An 18,227-nucleotide genomic window follows, 5' to 3' on the forward strand; every position below is an offset into this window, starting at 1 on the left:
GCCTGTTGTGGATGCAGTATTGTTGTAACAAACAATTTGATCCTTGTCGTTCAGTCCCCAAATTCTAATGGCATTCCAAACTGCCCATAAATGTTCTTTCTCACTAGAATTTGGTAAAGCAGGCACACCAATTAATTGTTCCTGATTTTCATAAGTTATGGTTATGCAGATTGTAGTCTCTCAGTTCTTGAATCCCAGGGATTTAATGCTGGTCATCAGCTTACCATCCCAGTGAACAGTCACTTCTCTGCCTGTTTCTTCCTGAATTGTTCTCGATATATTTGAGTTGAACTATGATTAAGTGGTATTTCATCAAAATTATATCCTAAGGCCTCAACTGTAGCTTCAAGGATGAACACAGCATATCTCTGATTTAACTGATGTCTGTCTAAAATGGCTTCTAGTTTTGATGTCATAAAACATTTTCGTGCACGTTCCTTTTCCTTTTATGAATTTGCCTTCCTTCTGTTTACTATTGCATCACAACCAGAAATTGAAGCTGAGCTCATGGAGGGTTTTGTAAAAATGGGATTGCCATCAGCATCACTCACTTCAGTTGATTCGTCAAGTGAATCATTAGTAATATCCAGAAACTTTGAACTGTTATCACCCTTCATCTCAATCTTCCTTTCCTTCTTCTCTTTCATAACTCTCATCCTTATGCTTTCCTCTTTCACTGCCAACTTCTGGTCAACACCTCCAAGATGACCTCTATGTCTGGGCTCTCTTTGATGTAGTAAAGAAAAGTTTAACCTTTTCTGTTTTTATCATGTTTGATGTATTAACATCGAAGAGATTATTTAGATTTGAAACAAACTTACACTCTTGTTCTTTATGAATATTTGTTCTTCTGCGGGCACATTTTTCTCAGATTGCACCAGTTTGTATGCAGATCTATGTTTTATAATTTTTGTTACAGCAAGGTCTCTTGTGAGAATCCTAGCCTTCTTCCAAAATTTTACACATTCACACACAACTACAGTAGATTAGCACTTTTGCTGACAGTCAGTTTCACTTTGCATATGTTTTAAAAGAAAACTTACAAAACTTTTCGATTAGGTGGTAATTTATGTCCAGTGATCTGGTGTTTAACTGTAAGAACTAAGTGAATAACTCTGTTACTAAAACATTCGCAGCATTACCAGATGGAAGCTGATTTTCAACGGAACATAGACAACAGTCGAGCATATGCATATTCAGGAATAAGACAAGATGATACATCATCCCCCCCACTACGGCATGGGTTCCTCCTCTTTGATTTCAACCTAATAGGTATTAAAATTCTTCTTATAACTTGAGGAAAGAAATTAGGGGTGTGAGCAAAGAAATTTTAAGGTTGAAAAATGATATGGCTTTTAGTGCCGGGAGTGTCCAAGGACAAGTTCTGCTCGCCAGGTGCAGGTCTTTTGATTTGACCCCCGCAGGCGACCTGCGCATTGTAGTTGAAAAATAAGGACCACCCTAATATATATATAAAACTTGAAATGATAATGGAAAATTTCAAGAAAGTTGTGGTGCTAACCCTTACATGGTATACATCAACGGAAGAGCTGCCTCTGTGGATCAGTGGTTGAGTGTCGGCGTCCAGATCCCAAGATAGCAGGTTCAAATCTCGTAGAGGTAGTCGGGTGTTTGAAGGGTGGAAGGAAGTCCATTCAACACTCTACGTTGTACGATGTCGGCATGTAAAAGATCTCTGGTGACATATTTGGTTTTTACCCGAACAAATTCATTAAATCTCAGCCATAGATGCCCACGAGAGTTTCGGTTTACTTGGTCTGCTATCTAGTAGGCCTAGAGTAAAACGGAATGTTGAAATTGATGAGCTGTCAGCCAGATGGCATCAAATTGAAATGTCTGCACACGGTAGCTGAGGCCATATTATTATTATTATTATTATTATTATTATTATTATTATTATTATTATTATTATTATTATTATTATTATTAACAACAAAAGGATAGTTAAGATTGTTAGAAGAATATTATATATTTCATCAAGTCAATTATTTATTTATTTATTTATTTATTTATTTATTTATTTATTTATTTATTTATTTATTTATTTATTTATTTATTTATTTATTTATTTATTTATTTATTTATTTATTTATTTATTTATTTATTTATTTATTTATTTATTTATTTATTTATTTATTTATTTATTTATTTATTTATTTATTTATTTATTTATTTATTTATTTATTTATTTATTTATTTATTTATTTATTTATTTATTTATTTATTTATTTATTTATTTATTTATTTATTTATTTATTTATTTATTTATTTATTTATTTATTTATTTATTTATTTATTTATTTATTTATTTATTTATTTATTTATTTATTTATTTATTTATTTATTTATTTATTTATTTATTTATTTATTTATTTATTTATTTATTTATTTATTTATTTATTTATTTATTTATTTATTTATTTATTTATTTATTTATTTATTTATTTATTTATTTATTTATTTATTTATTTATTTATTTATTTATTTATTTATTTATTTATTTATTTATTTATTTATTTATTTATTTATTTATTTATTTATTTATTTATTTATTTATTTATTTATTTATTTATTTATTTATTTATTTATTTATTTATTTATTTATTTATTTATTTATTTATTTATTTATTTATTTATTTATTTATTTATTTATTTATTTATTTATTTATTTATTTATTTATTTATTTATTTATTTATTTATTTATTTATTTATTTATTTATTTATTTATTTATTTATTTATTTATTTATTTATTTATTTATTTATTTATTTATTTATTTATTTATTTATTTATTTATTTATTTATTTATTTATTTATTTATTTATTTATTTATTTATTTATTTATTTATTTATTTATTTATTTATTTATTTATTTATTTATTTATTTATTTATTTATTTATTTATTTATTTATTTATTTATTTATTTATTTATTTATTTATTTATTTATTTATTTATTTATTTATTTATTTATTTATTTATTTATTTATTTATTTATTTATTTATTTATTTATTTATTTATTTATTTATTTATTTATTTATTTATTTATTTATTTATTTATTTATTTATTTATTTATTTATTTATTTATTTATTTATTTATTTATTTATTTATTTATTTATTTGAAATAGACATTTATTTGCAAATCAGATGCTGCATTCATTATCATTAACTGTGTTCTGTGGTAGAGGGCTCTGTGAAACGTCTCTGCTGATCTTTCGATGCTTGCCCAGTAGATTGCTCTGTCAAATCAACTTATCAGCAGAATGTATGCTGTTGCTGCCAGTTGCTCCAGGATCACAACATTATATATTTCAATAAGTCCTTTATTTGCCTAAAACAATAAATTATTCACAAAATGCAATGCTGAATGTATTGCACTTATCTGTATTTCCCAGTTGATGGCCCTGTGAATCTGTGAATATGTGTCCACATGGTCCGTTGATCTTTTAATGCTGGCTTTCACAGCTTAGCGTGGTATGTGCTGCTTTGCAGTTCAGCGCAGATCAGTGCGCACCTTTGGTTCTTTCTTTGCACAGACACACAGCACCATTGCACCAGTGGGCATGTTGGTAATGTTGTACTAAACACACTATGTTCCCTTCATTTTCAGGACAGAGACAGAGACGACGAACCGGATTTAATCGTTGATGGTACGTTTGCAGTTTAAGAATATCATGTAATAATAGTACCAGAAAGAATTCATGGTAATTCAGAGTAATCAAATATTAAACCATTTTATCATAATCAAAAAGGTGGTGAACTTTTAAAACTGGCTGATCTTACTTTTTTACAGGCTTTTATCTATTTAAATCTCTTAACCCTTTCAGACCGTGTAAGCACAATTGTGCGGATTCATATTTTATTTATGTCTGAGCTTATTTGACGCTTTCTTGGCGCTAGACTGGACTGCGGTGCTTGTGCGGGACACGCAGCATGTACTTCAGCTGTTTTTATTTAGTACTTGACCACCAGGGAGCAGGAATAAGAGTTTAAAAATAGAGTTCATTAGCAATACGGCAGGAAGCAGTAATGCCTAAAGTAAGTATTTATTTATTGCATTCATATTAATCTAGAAACTTTACTGAATATCAGAATATAATCAATGAAGTAGGTAGATTGTGTAGCAAACGTAAATTGTGAACTTACAACATCGTACGAAATAGGCTACCATGAGGTTTTGAATGTTGATACGCACATATGTGCGGGCTAGGTTTCCTTACAGGCAATGCATGCAGGAGTGCTGGGTGCTGTCACAAAAAGGACTGTGAAAGGAAAACTCGTACTCTACATGAGAAATGTAATGTATAAGATTTTAATTGTTTAAAATTGTTCCACACTGTAAAATAGAACATTTGATCATGTGCATATTCACATGTACTGAGTTGAATTTTTTTTTTAGTAGTGAATGAAGTCCTGACACGCACAATTGTGTTGGTTCTGTTTTTCAGCCGATAGTTCTTATTTTGTAAAATAAACTGTAAAAACATGTATTTGAGAGCATTTTAGTAAGTTTTTGACGTTTTGACACCTCCAGATTTCTTTCAGGTCTGACGACAAGCTGCTGCTGCTGCGAAAAGGGCAGTAATAGCAAAACTCCTCCTCAATGTAGAAAATGTAAGGTTTACTTGTGTTTGAACGAAGATTTAATTGTTTAAAATTATTCCCCACTGTAAAATAGAACATTCGATCATGTACATATGTATATTCACATGCATTGAGGTAATTTTTCTTTTTTGTAAGTAGTGAAGTAAGTCCTGACATGCACAATTGTGCGGGTGCTTTTTTTCACATGTTAATTTTTATTTTGTAGAATAAACTAAAAATATATGTATTTAAGAGCATTTTAGTCAATTTTTGACGTACAAACAAAAATTCACACCGCCAGTTTTCTTTCAGGTCTGAAAGGGTTAATGTCAGTATGTAAGCATGTTAGTCTTGTATTTAGTGATATTTAACATTCCTCTTCTTGTCTTAAAATCAAAGCCTTGTGCAAGTTCTAAACTCAGGAGGATGCTAACGTTTCTCCAAAATTAAAATAGGTGTTCTGTTAAGAGTTGAGTATGATCCTTGTCCTAACAAGGGAATTGTCCATACTGTCATGTCGAAATTGACAGTGAAATTTTGCAGAGTCCATGAGGAGACCCATGAAATAGCGATGTACAAAAATTCAGCTGCCATTTTGAACTGGAAGGTTTCATAATCTTGATTTAAAAAATCCATGTGACAACGCAGTTTACTGGACAACTTATACAGTGGAGTGAAGTTGCGGTTGTCCTGGAGAGAGAGAGAGAGAGAGAGAGAGAAAACAAACTGGCAGGCTGCCACGTGCCAGGTCACTTTATTGTTATGGAACAAATGTGAAATGTATGGTAAATGAGCTGCATAATCGCATGATAAAAACAGAAATATTTTTGACACCATGTACAATGAATATGCACTTTGAGGCCACATTGTTCTTCACAGTTTTCTTTACTTGTTTGAAGACAATATTTCACAGGCACTTCGAACTTGGGAGGTCTCTCCCGTTACATAATTGGTTGTGAACCACGAATACTTAATCGTGTCCTTGAACCGTGGGGAAGAAAATTGAAAATGAATAAAGGACTGCATTTTCACTACGTTGTTTCTCTGATAAACATCAAACTGAAAGTCTTCACAAGTTGTCACAATGTCTGTTAAGCGGGCTATACAAAGCCTTCCACTGATGGATGAAAAACTTGTCCAAGGACTGTATTTTCCCTGTAATGCCAGAAGGAATCTGGAGAATTTCTGTACTGTTGCCTGGAGGAATGTCTTCAAGTCAGCTCTTATCACTATAAGTAGTCCAGGAATTTAGCAGTAGCAAACACTTCTTTTCTGCAAATGGAAAGAAGGATTATTTAAACCAATACTTTAATTCCTTTTTCCTCATTTTTCCTGATTTTGTGGCTGTTACAATTATGTTTCTGGCATGAAATATTCTTAAAAGATGCAGAACAGTTGACATAAAAAACAATCTACAAGATCCTATTAACATTGATACATACATCAATTATATTAAATTGTATTATATACATATTTTCATGACTGAAGCATTAGCAGGCTTGATCATTAAGCTATTCACCGAGTTTCATCGGCATTTAAAAGCACAGTGCCGGACATTGAGTAGGCCTATGTTGCGCTGTTCTACAGGAGCTAGCATCTCACTTCAATTAAACGACTTGTCTTCGACTTCTACACATTTTTGGGACTTCTTGCCTGACAGTGTATGCAGGCTGGTTGACTCAACTGTTCACCTCTTCTCGTAAACATTTTGAGGCACAGTGCCGGACATTGCGTGTGTTGTGCTACTCTTCAGGGGCTTGTGCCGTGCTTCATATAAATGACTGATCTTCAACTTCTTCTGGATTTTATGATTTAAAATCGTGCAGTGCTAATCCTTATTGTCTTATATTGCCTCTTCAACTGCTTTTGTGAAAGACTTATCCTTTAATTTCTTGTTTTCCTATGCATTGTTTTTGTATTTTTAATCGGCTGATGATGACCCAGATTGGTGGTTGAAACCGGTACCGCTTTTAATCAAACAAGAATGTAGCACTACATTTCTTATTTACTTGTATTGAATAGGTTGAACCATTTTATTTCTTATTTCAATTTAATTGTGATACAGTTCAATACGGAACGTTATGAAATTTTTATCTTTAAACACTACTCTTTTGTTGGAAATCACCCAGAAAAAATCGAGCTGCTTTTCTTTGGATTTTTTTTGTATTTCTTCAATCAAGTAATCCTGCTGAGGGTCCCATACATTGGAACCATAACAAGAGAGATCCGGTTTACTCTAGGTCCGCTAGATGGCAGACAGAGTAGACCGGAACGTCGAAATTGACGAGCAGACAGCCAGATGGCGTCAAATCGAAATGTCTGCAAAACGGCAGCTGAGGCCATACAATTATTATTATTACCAGAGACTTATGTGCCTTCTCCTTTACATCCTTATTACAACCCCCAAACACCCTCATAACCATGTGCAGAGATCTGTATCCTCTATTTACAATTCCATTTATGTGATTACCCCAATGAAGATCTTCCCTTTTGTTAAAACCTAGGTTCTTACAATGATCCCCATATGGAACTTTCACCCCATAAAAGTGTAATTAAAACAGAGGACTTTTCCTATTTGTGAAACTCACAACCTGACAATTAACCCCGTTTATTATCATACCATTGCCTGCTATCCATCTCGCAACGTTATCAAGGTCATTTTGAAGGTGCTCACAATCTTGTAACTTATTTATTGCTCTGTACAGAATAACATCATCTGCAAGAAGCTTATCCTTGATTCCACTTCTTTACTCATATCAGTTATATATATATATAAGAAAACATAAAGGTCCAATAATACTGCCTTGAGGAATTCCCCACTTAATTATCACAGGGTCAGATAAAGCTTTGCCCACTCAAATTTTCTGAGTTCTGTTTTCTAGAAATATAACAGCCCATTCAGTCACTCTTTTGTCTAGTCCAATTGCACTCATTTTTGCCAGTAGTCTCCCATGATCCACCCTACTAAATGCCTTAGACAGGTCAATCGCGATATAGTCCATTTGACCTCCTTAGTCCAAGATATCTGCTATAACTTGCTGGAATCCTACAAGTTGAGCTTCAGTGGAATAACCTTTCCTAAACCCGAACTGCCTTCTATCGAACCAGTTATTAATCTTGCAAACATGTCTAATATAATCAGAAAGAATGCTTTCCCAAAGCTTACATGCAATGCATGTCAAACTGACTGGCCTGTAATTTTCAGCTTTATGTGTATCACCCTTTTCTTTATATGGAGGGGCTACTATAGCAACTCTCCAATCATTTGGTATAGCTCGTTCATGCAAACAATAATCAAATATGTACTCAGATATGGTACTATATCCCAACCCATTGCTTTTAATATATCTCCAGAAATCTGATCAATTCCAGCTGCTTTTCTAGTTTCCAACTTTTGTATCTTACTGTAAATGCCATTGTTATCATAGGTAAATTTTAATACTACTTTATCATTATACACCTCTCCCATCTGGACCTTATCCTTATAACCAACATCTTTACATACTGCTGACTGAATACTTCTGCCCTTCGAAGATCCTCACATAGACACTCCCCTTGTTCATTCGTGATTCCTGGAATGTCCTCCTTGGAACCCGTTTCTGCCTTAAAGTACCTATACATACCCTACCACCGAATTCAAGCAAATCCATAAAACGAAGACTTCATCATCTGCTTCAAAACTTTTAAGAACAGATCTCAGACATCCCCGACTCTGTTGGTACTTATACCTCCTTGCCTTACCTGCTTGGTACCAGCGTGAAGCACTACCACCTTCTCCTTTCCCTCCTCATTCTCTTCTACCTTCCTCAACATCTGCCTCAATCTAATTCCCGGTTAACACTCTACCTTGGTTCCCTTTCCTCCGCACACTTTCCCTACATGTCTAACAATGGAATCCCCCATGACCAGAGCCTCAACACTACCTGCCCCATTTGATCCCCTACCCTCTTGGTCAGCCCTATCTTTCCTGACAGCTGCAGAAGCTACTTCCTCCTCCCTTTTCTCCCTTTCATGACCCTGTTCCACCTGTTTTTTCCTATCATCTACTCTACATTTCCCTTTTCCACCCTTTCTCTTCCTCCTACTTCCATACTTCTCACCAACAGTTCCCTGTTCCTCATCTTCCCTCTGTTGTTCTACCTGCAGTGACTCGTACCGATTTCTCACAGACACCTGCCCTGAATTCTGTTCCTGAATAGAGCCCTTAGCTTGCAGTCTCCTTCCCCTTAAAACATTAGACCACCTGTCTTCTACAATTCCCCCCTTTCCTTCCCATCCCTCTTTTATACCTAATGTATTCTGTACATTGTTTGAAGGAGGCCTACCTTCTTTCCTGTCTTCTGAGAGAATCCTAATTATTTCCTTCAAACTCTCCAGCTGCTACCTCATACTCCTTAATGCCTGGCCACATGCACAGTCCCTACACTTGCACTCCTTAGCCATTCTTTATGGAAAAATAAAATGACTTTCTATGTGCAAAAAAAAAATGAAAGTAAAGAAATATTGTCCAGGATAGTACACAAAGATCACACGACAGTAAGGTATTTAATATGCTACTACACTACAATAGTACGTCATCTCCTTACAGGCCATGAAGGCCCTTGGAGGGGTGAAAGGTAAAGGCTTCCACTATCCGTAACCTCGGCACTGCATGGGGTAAAGTGGTTAGCTCTACACCCAGCTGCCTTTGCCCCCAGGAATTAATCTGGTACTCATTTTTGGTGTAGGCTGAGTGAACCTCGGGGCCATGTGCACCTCCAGAAGTGGAAATATCGTTTCTTAAATTTTACGACTTCCGACGGGGATTTGAACCATGTCCTTCCGGGTGAACCAAGCACGCCTTTACCGCCTCAGCCAGGCAGCCCCACAATAGTACTTAGTCGTACCATATTTTTATCCTACAGCACCCTAACAGGATAAAAACTGCTGTTAATTACTGAATACTGAAAGTAATACACAAGAATTACACAATTGAAAATTGCATTTAAGCTTATCCTAATTACTACAACAGAATTCTAGTAAGAGAGGTTCTACAGATACTTCTACTATAGGCCTACTACACAAATATTTTACAGTAATAGAATAAGCATGCTAATTTCTAAGAAGATACCACAATACACTACAATAACTTTAAACTACGTTTAGAAGTATCCTAATTACAATATGTTACTACTAGGCACAAACAGAAATTAAAATTTTGTTTATGTTGTTTGTTTCTAAAGTTGGATGTGAATTGTATTGTCAAATCAGTTAAACCAGGTTGCAAATATCTGTGTTAAGTTTTTGTCTAATGCTCATTCTGAATAGACACGAGCTATACGAAAGCAGAAATTTCCATGTTTCACTACACTACCTCTGCACCAGTTTGCGAGCTCATTGACCATTTGCGGGCTACATAATTAGTAAAGAGTAAGGCATTGCCTGGTAGTACAGATATGTACTGTATATACATAATTTACGTTAGACGTTAAAGTAACACATTAAAATACACAACACAAACTAAAATGAAGTCAGTAGAATAAAAGCGCAGTTGATACAAATACACTAGCACAAAGGACATCATCACACATGATAAAGCGGATGACGAGGTCTGCTGATTGCTCGTCATCTCACAAGATAAGGGAGATTGTACTCGGGAGGTTAAGACTACGGCGCAGAGCAACCAGGTCTACACACTCCGTAAGGATGTGTAGCAAGGTAAAATGATCGCCGCAAGTACACACCGGAGGGAGTTCTCCTTTCAATAGATGGGAGTGAGTCAGGATACCGTGGCCGATCCGAAGACGAGATAATACCACTGCTTCCCTCTGCGAAGCACGAAGGGATGTCCTCCATACCTTCGTTGTTCCTTTTATCGCTCTCAGCATATTTGGAAATAGAATGGCCTGCCACTCCATCTCGCAATGGGACATAACCAGATGTCTCAGCTGAGTGCGAATATTACTTGCTGGAACCTTGAAAGGCAACGGGTGCAGTGTAACTGTCTCCTTGGCAGCCTTATCTGCTAATTCATTTCCCTCTACACCCATGTGGCTTGGGAGCCACATAAACATGATTCTGGTACCGGCATTCGAACACCCGGCCAGTAGGTCCTGGACCTGCTGTAGCAGAGGGTGCTCAGGGAAACAAGTATCAATAGACTGTAGCGAGCTCAAGGAGTCAGTACACAGAAGAAAGTGTCCCGCTCATTGGGCATTGCGTACCGCAGAGCTTCACAGATGGCATAGAGCTCTGTTGTGAACACACTACAGGTTTCTGGGAGAGCAAAAAGAAACCTATCATTGTCGACAACAAACGCACTGCCCTCCTTCATTTCTGTCTTTGAACCATCTGTGTAGACGAAGACTGAACCTGGATATCGGTCAACTACGGACAGGAAGAGCCTCTGATAAATTGAAGGGTCCGTGTTTTCCTTCGGGCCAGTGTGCAGATCCAGGATTAATTCAGGTTGCCGTACTACCCACGGAGGTACCCCACTTAGTTGTCTGACAAGGCAAGGAACCGAAGGTACATGAAACAATATGCAACTGCTATCCAAGCATATTCCAACCGGCTGCGTTGCTCGTGGACAAGCAGCGTACAGCAAATGGTTGCCATTGTTGAACATGCAAGGGTAGCTTTGATGGAGTGGCATCTGTCACAAATTTGCAGCAAATGAAAGTAGGAGCTGCTGGCGCCTCAGGTGCAAAGGCGACACACCAGACTCAGTGAGCAGGCTGGCAATGGGGCTTGTACGAAAAGCTCCCATCGCCAACCTAACCCCACTGTGGTTGATGCTTTTCAGCTTAGCAAGGATACTTGGTCTTGCTGAGCCATATGCTGCACTGCCGTAGTCTAACCAGGGTAAAATATGTGCCCTATAGAATCATAGGAGCACCGTACGGTCAGCATCCCAATTAGTGCTGCTAAGAAAATTCATGATATTCAGCTTCTTAGTGCATTGCACTTTTAACTGCCGCACGTGTGGCTCCCATGATGATAATTTGCTATCGAAAAGGAGCCCAAGAAATCGGTAAGTGTCAACAACTGGAAGAACGACATTTCCTAAATAAAGCTCGGGTTGTGTATGAAGAGTACAGAGCCGACAAAAGTGGACAACAGAGGAAAATGGGAAACCACGGAAAACCGAAAGCCATGTTCTAAGACCCACTGTTCCACTCTCGTAATAGCTTGCTGTAATTGTTGCTATGCAACTGCCATATTGCACGAGCTACAGTGTAGAGCAAAATCGTCCACATAGAGGGACGGTATTACTGCTGAACCAGCAGCAGCAACAATACTGTTTATGGCAATCGCGAACAGAGTGACACCAAGGACCGATCCCTGTGGAACCGCATTTTCCTGAACATGGTATTGCGAATATATCCTCCCTACTCGGACACGGAATAGATGGAGGGACAAAAAATTCACAATAAATACCAGCAAGTGACCTCGGAATCTCCGTTGGTGCAGGACTGAAAGAATACCATATCGCCATGTGGTGCTTGGAGCGCAGTGCTCGTCTTCAGAAGCAAACCACCATTGCACATCTTCTTCAGATCCTCAAGTTCACCGCAGACACCTTCGATGTAATGACTAAAGAGAATAGATTACCGAGCTCGATAGCTGCAGTCGCTTAAGTGCAGCCAGTATCCAGTATTCGGGAGATAGTAGGTTCGAACCCCACTGTCGGCAGCCCTGAAAATGGTTTTCCATGGTTTCCCATTTTCACTCCAGGCAAATGCTGGGGCTGTACCTTGATTAAGGCCACGGCCGCTTCCTTCCCACTCCTAGCCCTTCTTTGTCCCATCGCCGCCATAAGACCTATCTGAGTCTGTGCGACGTAAAGTAACTAGCAAAAAAAAAAAAAAAAATAGAATAGATTTAACCAGCTTGATATCTTGCCCATTGGTTCTGGTAGCAACCAGGAACCTAGGGAAGCCTGAACCCAGACCAATACGCTGCGCTTGTTCCTAAGGGGTTGCCCCCCTTAGGGAATCAACAGTTAAAGACTTGGGTAGCGAACTACCTGAGGTGGCAGGCAGAAGTTGTTTCAACGCCATGCCTGAAATCATCCTGCCCAAATGCCACCCACTCCGATCAGGGGTCTCTGTAGCCGAACCAAGCAGCCAAGGCAATACCCACCTGAACATAGCCGGTCCTCCCCAGGGTCCGATGTTGGACGATGCCTAATACGGGAGGACTGAGGCAATGAGCATGAGGACTCCCTTCCTCCAGTTACCCGCAATAGCATGAACCCCATAGCATGTACAGAGCACTGAATATAAGTAAAAATAAATAAAAATAATTAATAAGAATATGTCCTTCTGGCGTTCGGCTCTGCGGGCACCTGTGTTGTCAGGCGGATACTACTGCCCGGGTACATGACACTCCCACCCGCCACTTCCTGGGTGGTTGCTGACGCGGGCTTTCGAGCATAGTCACACACGTAGGAGGTCCATTTCTGAACAGCACACACATAAAAATTTTGAAATGGTCTACAACTGCCCCTCGGAAAAACAATAAAAAGTAAAGAGGGGACCATGGCCACATGACCCTTTTAGTTGCCTTCTATGATAGGCAGGGATTACCTGTGGATGTATTCAGCCTTTCCCATCCACAGGAGGTCCAACACATTATACCGAACTGCAATCCATGTCCGCGCCTAGGTCGCCCCTTTTAGTCGCCTCTAACGACAAGCAGGGTATACCGCAGGTTCTACATGTGCGTCCCCCACCTGCCGGGAGTGAGGGCTACATAATGATCTACTGGTGTACTGAACAAGGCTTTTGTAAACAAGAATAGCATAATATTGGTTTGCCAACACTTCTATTTGGTGTACATTTTTATATCTTTCCAAGAGGTTCCATCTGCTGGTTTCACTTTTCCCATCCGATCTCCTTTGTTCTGACCTATTTTTATAATCTGTTAGTGAATAACTACAGTATATCCTTATAGTTGTGAGTGTGAGAATATGGGACATTTACTTGTTGAGAGTGAAAAACTTGAGGAGACTACTATACCCTTACAGATGTATCTCTTGTGTTAAAGCAAGAATTTCTTGGAACAGGAAAAAATTAACCAATGACTGCATGATTTCTGGTAGAGTAGATTCACCTGTTTTTCTTTTAGATGTATTCTTCTGTTTCCTCCATACAAGATCCAGTAAATTCATAATGCATGTCTCATTTAGTCCTCTCCAGGATGTTATCTGTTTTGGAGAATATAGACTGATCTATTCCTTTCAGAAAACACCCTAAATGTTTGCAGAAAACTAAGTGCTTTTGAGTTTGATATTACTGACTTACCTCTCTAACCTTCCTTCATTCATACACAGCTGGTCATTAAGACAACACCAAGAATCATCCATCTGTTGGTCCCCTCATTCGGGGAAAGCAATGACGTAGCATGTGTATCAATGGTGACACTAATAACTGTCATATAAGTGAAGATTAGGAGTGATTGAGTTTCAATGTGTTTCCATGCTGCTCTTGTGCACAGACGGAGTTAATGTGCTGCATTGAAAAACATTATCATAAAAGAGATTTCTACCTTTGACTATGGGAGAATCCTGGCCTATCACAACTGTACATTATTTTACAGCAAAATGTATTCTTGTATTGGAAGAAATGTAGTAACTGTTAAGAAGACATGCAATCAATGGGTCAAGAAGTGATGAACTGGGTGATTTACAGGAAGTCAATGGCCCCATCATGTGGTACCAATGAGCATGAGGTCAGACATCAAGTGTGAATGGTGTTTACAGTCTGTACAGCCACATCGAGCATCCTCACTCAGGATTTCAAGCATGTGGCACATATTCTGTGCTTCTCACTCATGGCCTACCACCATCTCCAGTAGCAGGGCATTTTATCCATGTATCCTTTACTGCAAGAGTCTGTGACATCTAACCACACATGCCTGCAACTGCAGTGGTGTGAGGAACGTCAGGCCTGGAGGGATGAATGGTATCCCATTATCTCCTCTGATGAACTCCCCTCTTCTTGCAGCACCTCTATGGTAGCGTCTGAGTCTAGTGGCACTGTGGCACATTTGTGGCCCAGTCCTGCATTATGCTCCATCATGGTGGTCCAGCACTTAGGATTGTGGTATGGGCTGCGATTGCTGCTACACAGACCAGCAACTGTTACTTTGTAGAGGCGTTGGAGACTGTTGCGGCCCACACATCATTTGACTGTTCTTGGATAACCACCCTGTCACAAAGCTTCCTTGTATCTCTCACGAATCGAAAAATGTGGTCAATGGCTGACCTGCTACAGGGCACCAGCAGCTTCTTCTTAAGCCGTCATCTCCAAATGGAGGTAAATGACCCACACGGCCAGCTCCGATCTTGACGTTGCAGCCATGCCATGTGGATTATTGGAATATCTCTCAGGATCTTTAATGCAGTGGTTTCCCGTTGCCTTCTGCATCCTAATGCCGTTGACCAAACTGGTTCCTCCGCCTTTGGGAACAATTTCTTGTCCCCAGGACAATAGAGTGCCCTTACCCATACCCGCTCATCCACTCTCAAAGAGACTGTTGGCACTTGGTATAGGGGATCTCCTTATACCGGGAGATAATCGGTCCCTTCATTCGTTAGCCGCTTGCATATAAAATATTATTTTTATATGCAGTCGTTGCCCCCTCTCTACCCCGGGGAGGTGAATGTCAGGATTTCACCGTCATTGAAACAAGGACCAAATGGCATTTCCTTGTTTCTCTGGTTCTTTAGAGCTACAACCCATGAACTCTGGGTACACATCATGGAAGCATGGGTGGAGATACCGTCCCTCTTGGTACCGCGTCATGTAGTAGCGGGTAGGTCATAGTCACCTGTGTATCACGGGCATTATATCCAAGAAGTCTGCTTGTGAAGCCTCACATCCTTTTAAATTTTAATGGCCAGCAGTGCATTTGCTTTCTCAAACCTCATTTCCGAAACATTTATCATAAATGTGAGGGCTTCCGTTTTCCCATCTCCTTCCTTTACAAATTAATTAACAAAGTTTTGTAACTACCTGTCATGTTACAATTAATTTGCATGGAACTGTAATTCATAAGATCTTTTTCATTATCTGATGTCCTAACTGGAAACTAGACTGAAGTATCCCATTTGTAGCGGCCATGTTAGAACATCAGTTTAATGAACTTTAGAATCATTGTTTAATTAGTTTTTATTTTTGTTGCAGCACACTACAGTATATCCACTGAGTAAGTACCGCAGCAACAGAAGGAAGTGCTTCTATTTATCTTAAGATCTAGATTTATTCCAGATTATTGTACCCTGAAATATCTTTTACATTTCTTTAATTTTCAGTGGTAGCTGTTCCTAATTCTATAAATGCTTCCTGTTTTTATTTTTCTAATTGAGAGTCCTATTAAAAGTTTAAAGTGTAATTTGTAGCAAAGTACACAGTGTTCTGTGGTAAAACATGATCATGTATCTTGGAACACAGGGAATGAAAAAGGGAAATAGCTGCAAAAATATATTTGAAATTAATTTTGAAATCAAAAAGCATCCATTTAATTCCCAGGATTCAGTATATAAGAAAAGGTTTTCCCCTGAATTTCACCCATACCATTTGTACTGGACAATTGACAAACTATGAATGTACAGTACTAACTGATTATAGGAAGACTTCAGAGAAAAAAGAGATAGTCCATCAATAACAGAACATGGTCACCTTTAGAGGGCTTTACATATTTAATAAAATTCCACAAAAACTTTAGGAAGGTTAGCTTGCTTGACCACTCTGTAGCAGCACTAATCAACCCTGGCATTATACCATACAACATTCTGGGTTAAACACAAACATTGGAGGATAATGGATCCCATTTGCTCTGATTACTGCAATAATCTTGACAAATATGCCAAGTTTGGGAAGAGTTGCACCCCAATCTGCCTTATTTGTTTTTGAGCAACACTACTATATTTCTTGGTGTTTGGAATGCAGACACTCGCACATTTTTGCAGTCCCTTGTTAAATATAGTTGCCCTGCTTTAACTTGTGGACCTCAGCATTCTTATGGACAGGTCACGATGATGTTTATTGTCATAGTTATGACATCGTAACCAGTGTAAAACCTTCAATTATTGTGTTGGTATACATTGGTCATATTTTATTAAATGCTGAATTATCTTTTATTAAATGTTAAATGTCACTAATACATGATTTCCCTGTAAATATGTATTATAAATTTGTATAACCTCAAATACCTATTGTGTATAAGTTTAACCTCAAAATCTATATAGTCGAAAGCGGTAGAAAACTCTATAATAGTCGTATATTAGATTTATTCTAGGCATAGCCCTAGTGTAGGCACTCCACTCACTCCGCTTGCTGTACATGGAAGCTCGGCGGTTGGTGATGCTCTTTTAATTTTAGTTCATGGGATCGCCGATAGGAGTGTCCTTTACGATTTACCAACGATCTGCAAACTGTCGCCAAATGTTAAGGAAATTTCCAACGGACTGTTTTGCGAAATATGTTATAGGTTACAACCACTAAATTACTCTTTTTCTTGCCGTGTAGGCGGTATGCGCTGCAGCGATAGTTAAGAGCCTCTTGAAGGGAGTGTGGACCCCAAAGGGGGCCACTGTTCTCATGACAGAGCTTGGCCTGGATTCGCAATGATAGGTTACAGCTACTAAATTACATTTTATTTTTCCTGCCGTGCGGGCAGTATGCACCACGGCAATAGTTCAGAGCCTCTATAAGGGAGTGTGGCCCCCAAAGGGTGCCACTGTTCTCATGACAGAGCTTGGCCTGGATTTGGAAAGATAGGTTACAGCTACTAAATTACATATTTTTCTTGGCATGTTTCTTGGTGTGTTTTTATTCTGCATGGGTTGGTAAAGGAACCAGCCAGTTAAGAATTATGGGAATGACTTCATGTCGTCCAATGGCCATGCTCATAGCTGGCCAGCTAATGGTCGATGGTGCATCAAAACTTTTGTTGTATTATAAAAGTAAACATACCTTTTTGGGTGGGATGGTGGGTCCCTGGCATTGGTAATGAACACCTCTCTCTTCTAAAGGATTTAAAGGACAATTCATATATATTTCTTTGCGAAGTTGTTGTTTTATATACTGGAGTGCCTACACTAGGACGCTACCTTATTCTACTATAATTTGGTATATATGAAGAGTTCTAGAAACTTACTGTAAGGTTTATTATCCAGATACATGTGGAGACATTAGGAATGTTGGAGAAATTTCCATGTGTATTGGTAAACAGTAACGGAAGTTCGAGTACTCCATTCAACTAGCTGGACGATTGATGTTTCGAGTGTGTTCCATTAGTGTGTTGTAAGAACCCTTCCAGAAATCGATAATTCTAAACGGTTGATCGAACAGTATATATATCGAGCTGTCGGTGAGTCAGTCAGGGTGGACTCAAAGGCAAGTGATAGATTGCGAGTGACTGTGGGCTCTGAGGTGGAGGCGGTGAGTTCAAGAGAGCGTGTGTTATAGTGCGCGAGTCAGTGTTGTTGATATCTGTACTTGTCAGAATCAACTTCAGGGTACTCCGCTATTAAGTGTTGTAGTGTCACTTGCTAGTGTGTATAACTGTGTGTTGTGACTTACAGTGACAATAAAGTAATTTACACAAGGAAGTGAATGTGTTCTCGTGTGA

General features: G+C 38.0%; 1 protein-coding gene across 2 annotated transcripts in view; it reads left to right on the top strand.

Annotated features, from left to right (window-relative positions):
- Positions 1 to 18,227, top strand: part of LOC136880879 (uncharacterized) — a gene marked incomplete in the record, with an annotated part of 321,955 nt that overhangs the window by 204,912 nt on the left and 98,816 nt on the right. For both annotated transcript variants that reach the window (XM_068229264.1, XM_068229265.1), the window contains 2 exon segments: positions 3,634 to 3,673; positions 15,779 to 15,800. In XM_068229264.1, the coding sequence (XP_068085365.1) occupies positions 3,634 to 3,673; positions 15,779 to 15,800 (62 nt within the window).

The sequence above is a fragment of the Anabrus simplex genome, chromosome 9 (assembly GCF_040414725.1).
Source record: "Anabrus simplex isolate iqAnaSimp1 chromosome 9, ASM4041472v1, whole genome shotgun sequence".
NCBI classification, from domain to species: Eukaryota; Metazoa; Arthropoda; class Insecta; order Orthoptera; family Tettigoniidae; genus Anabrus; species Anabrus simplex.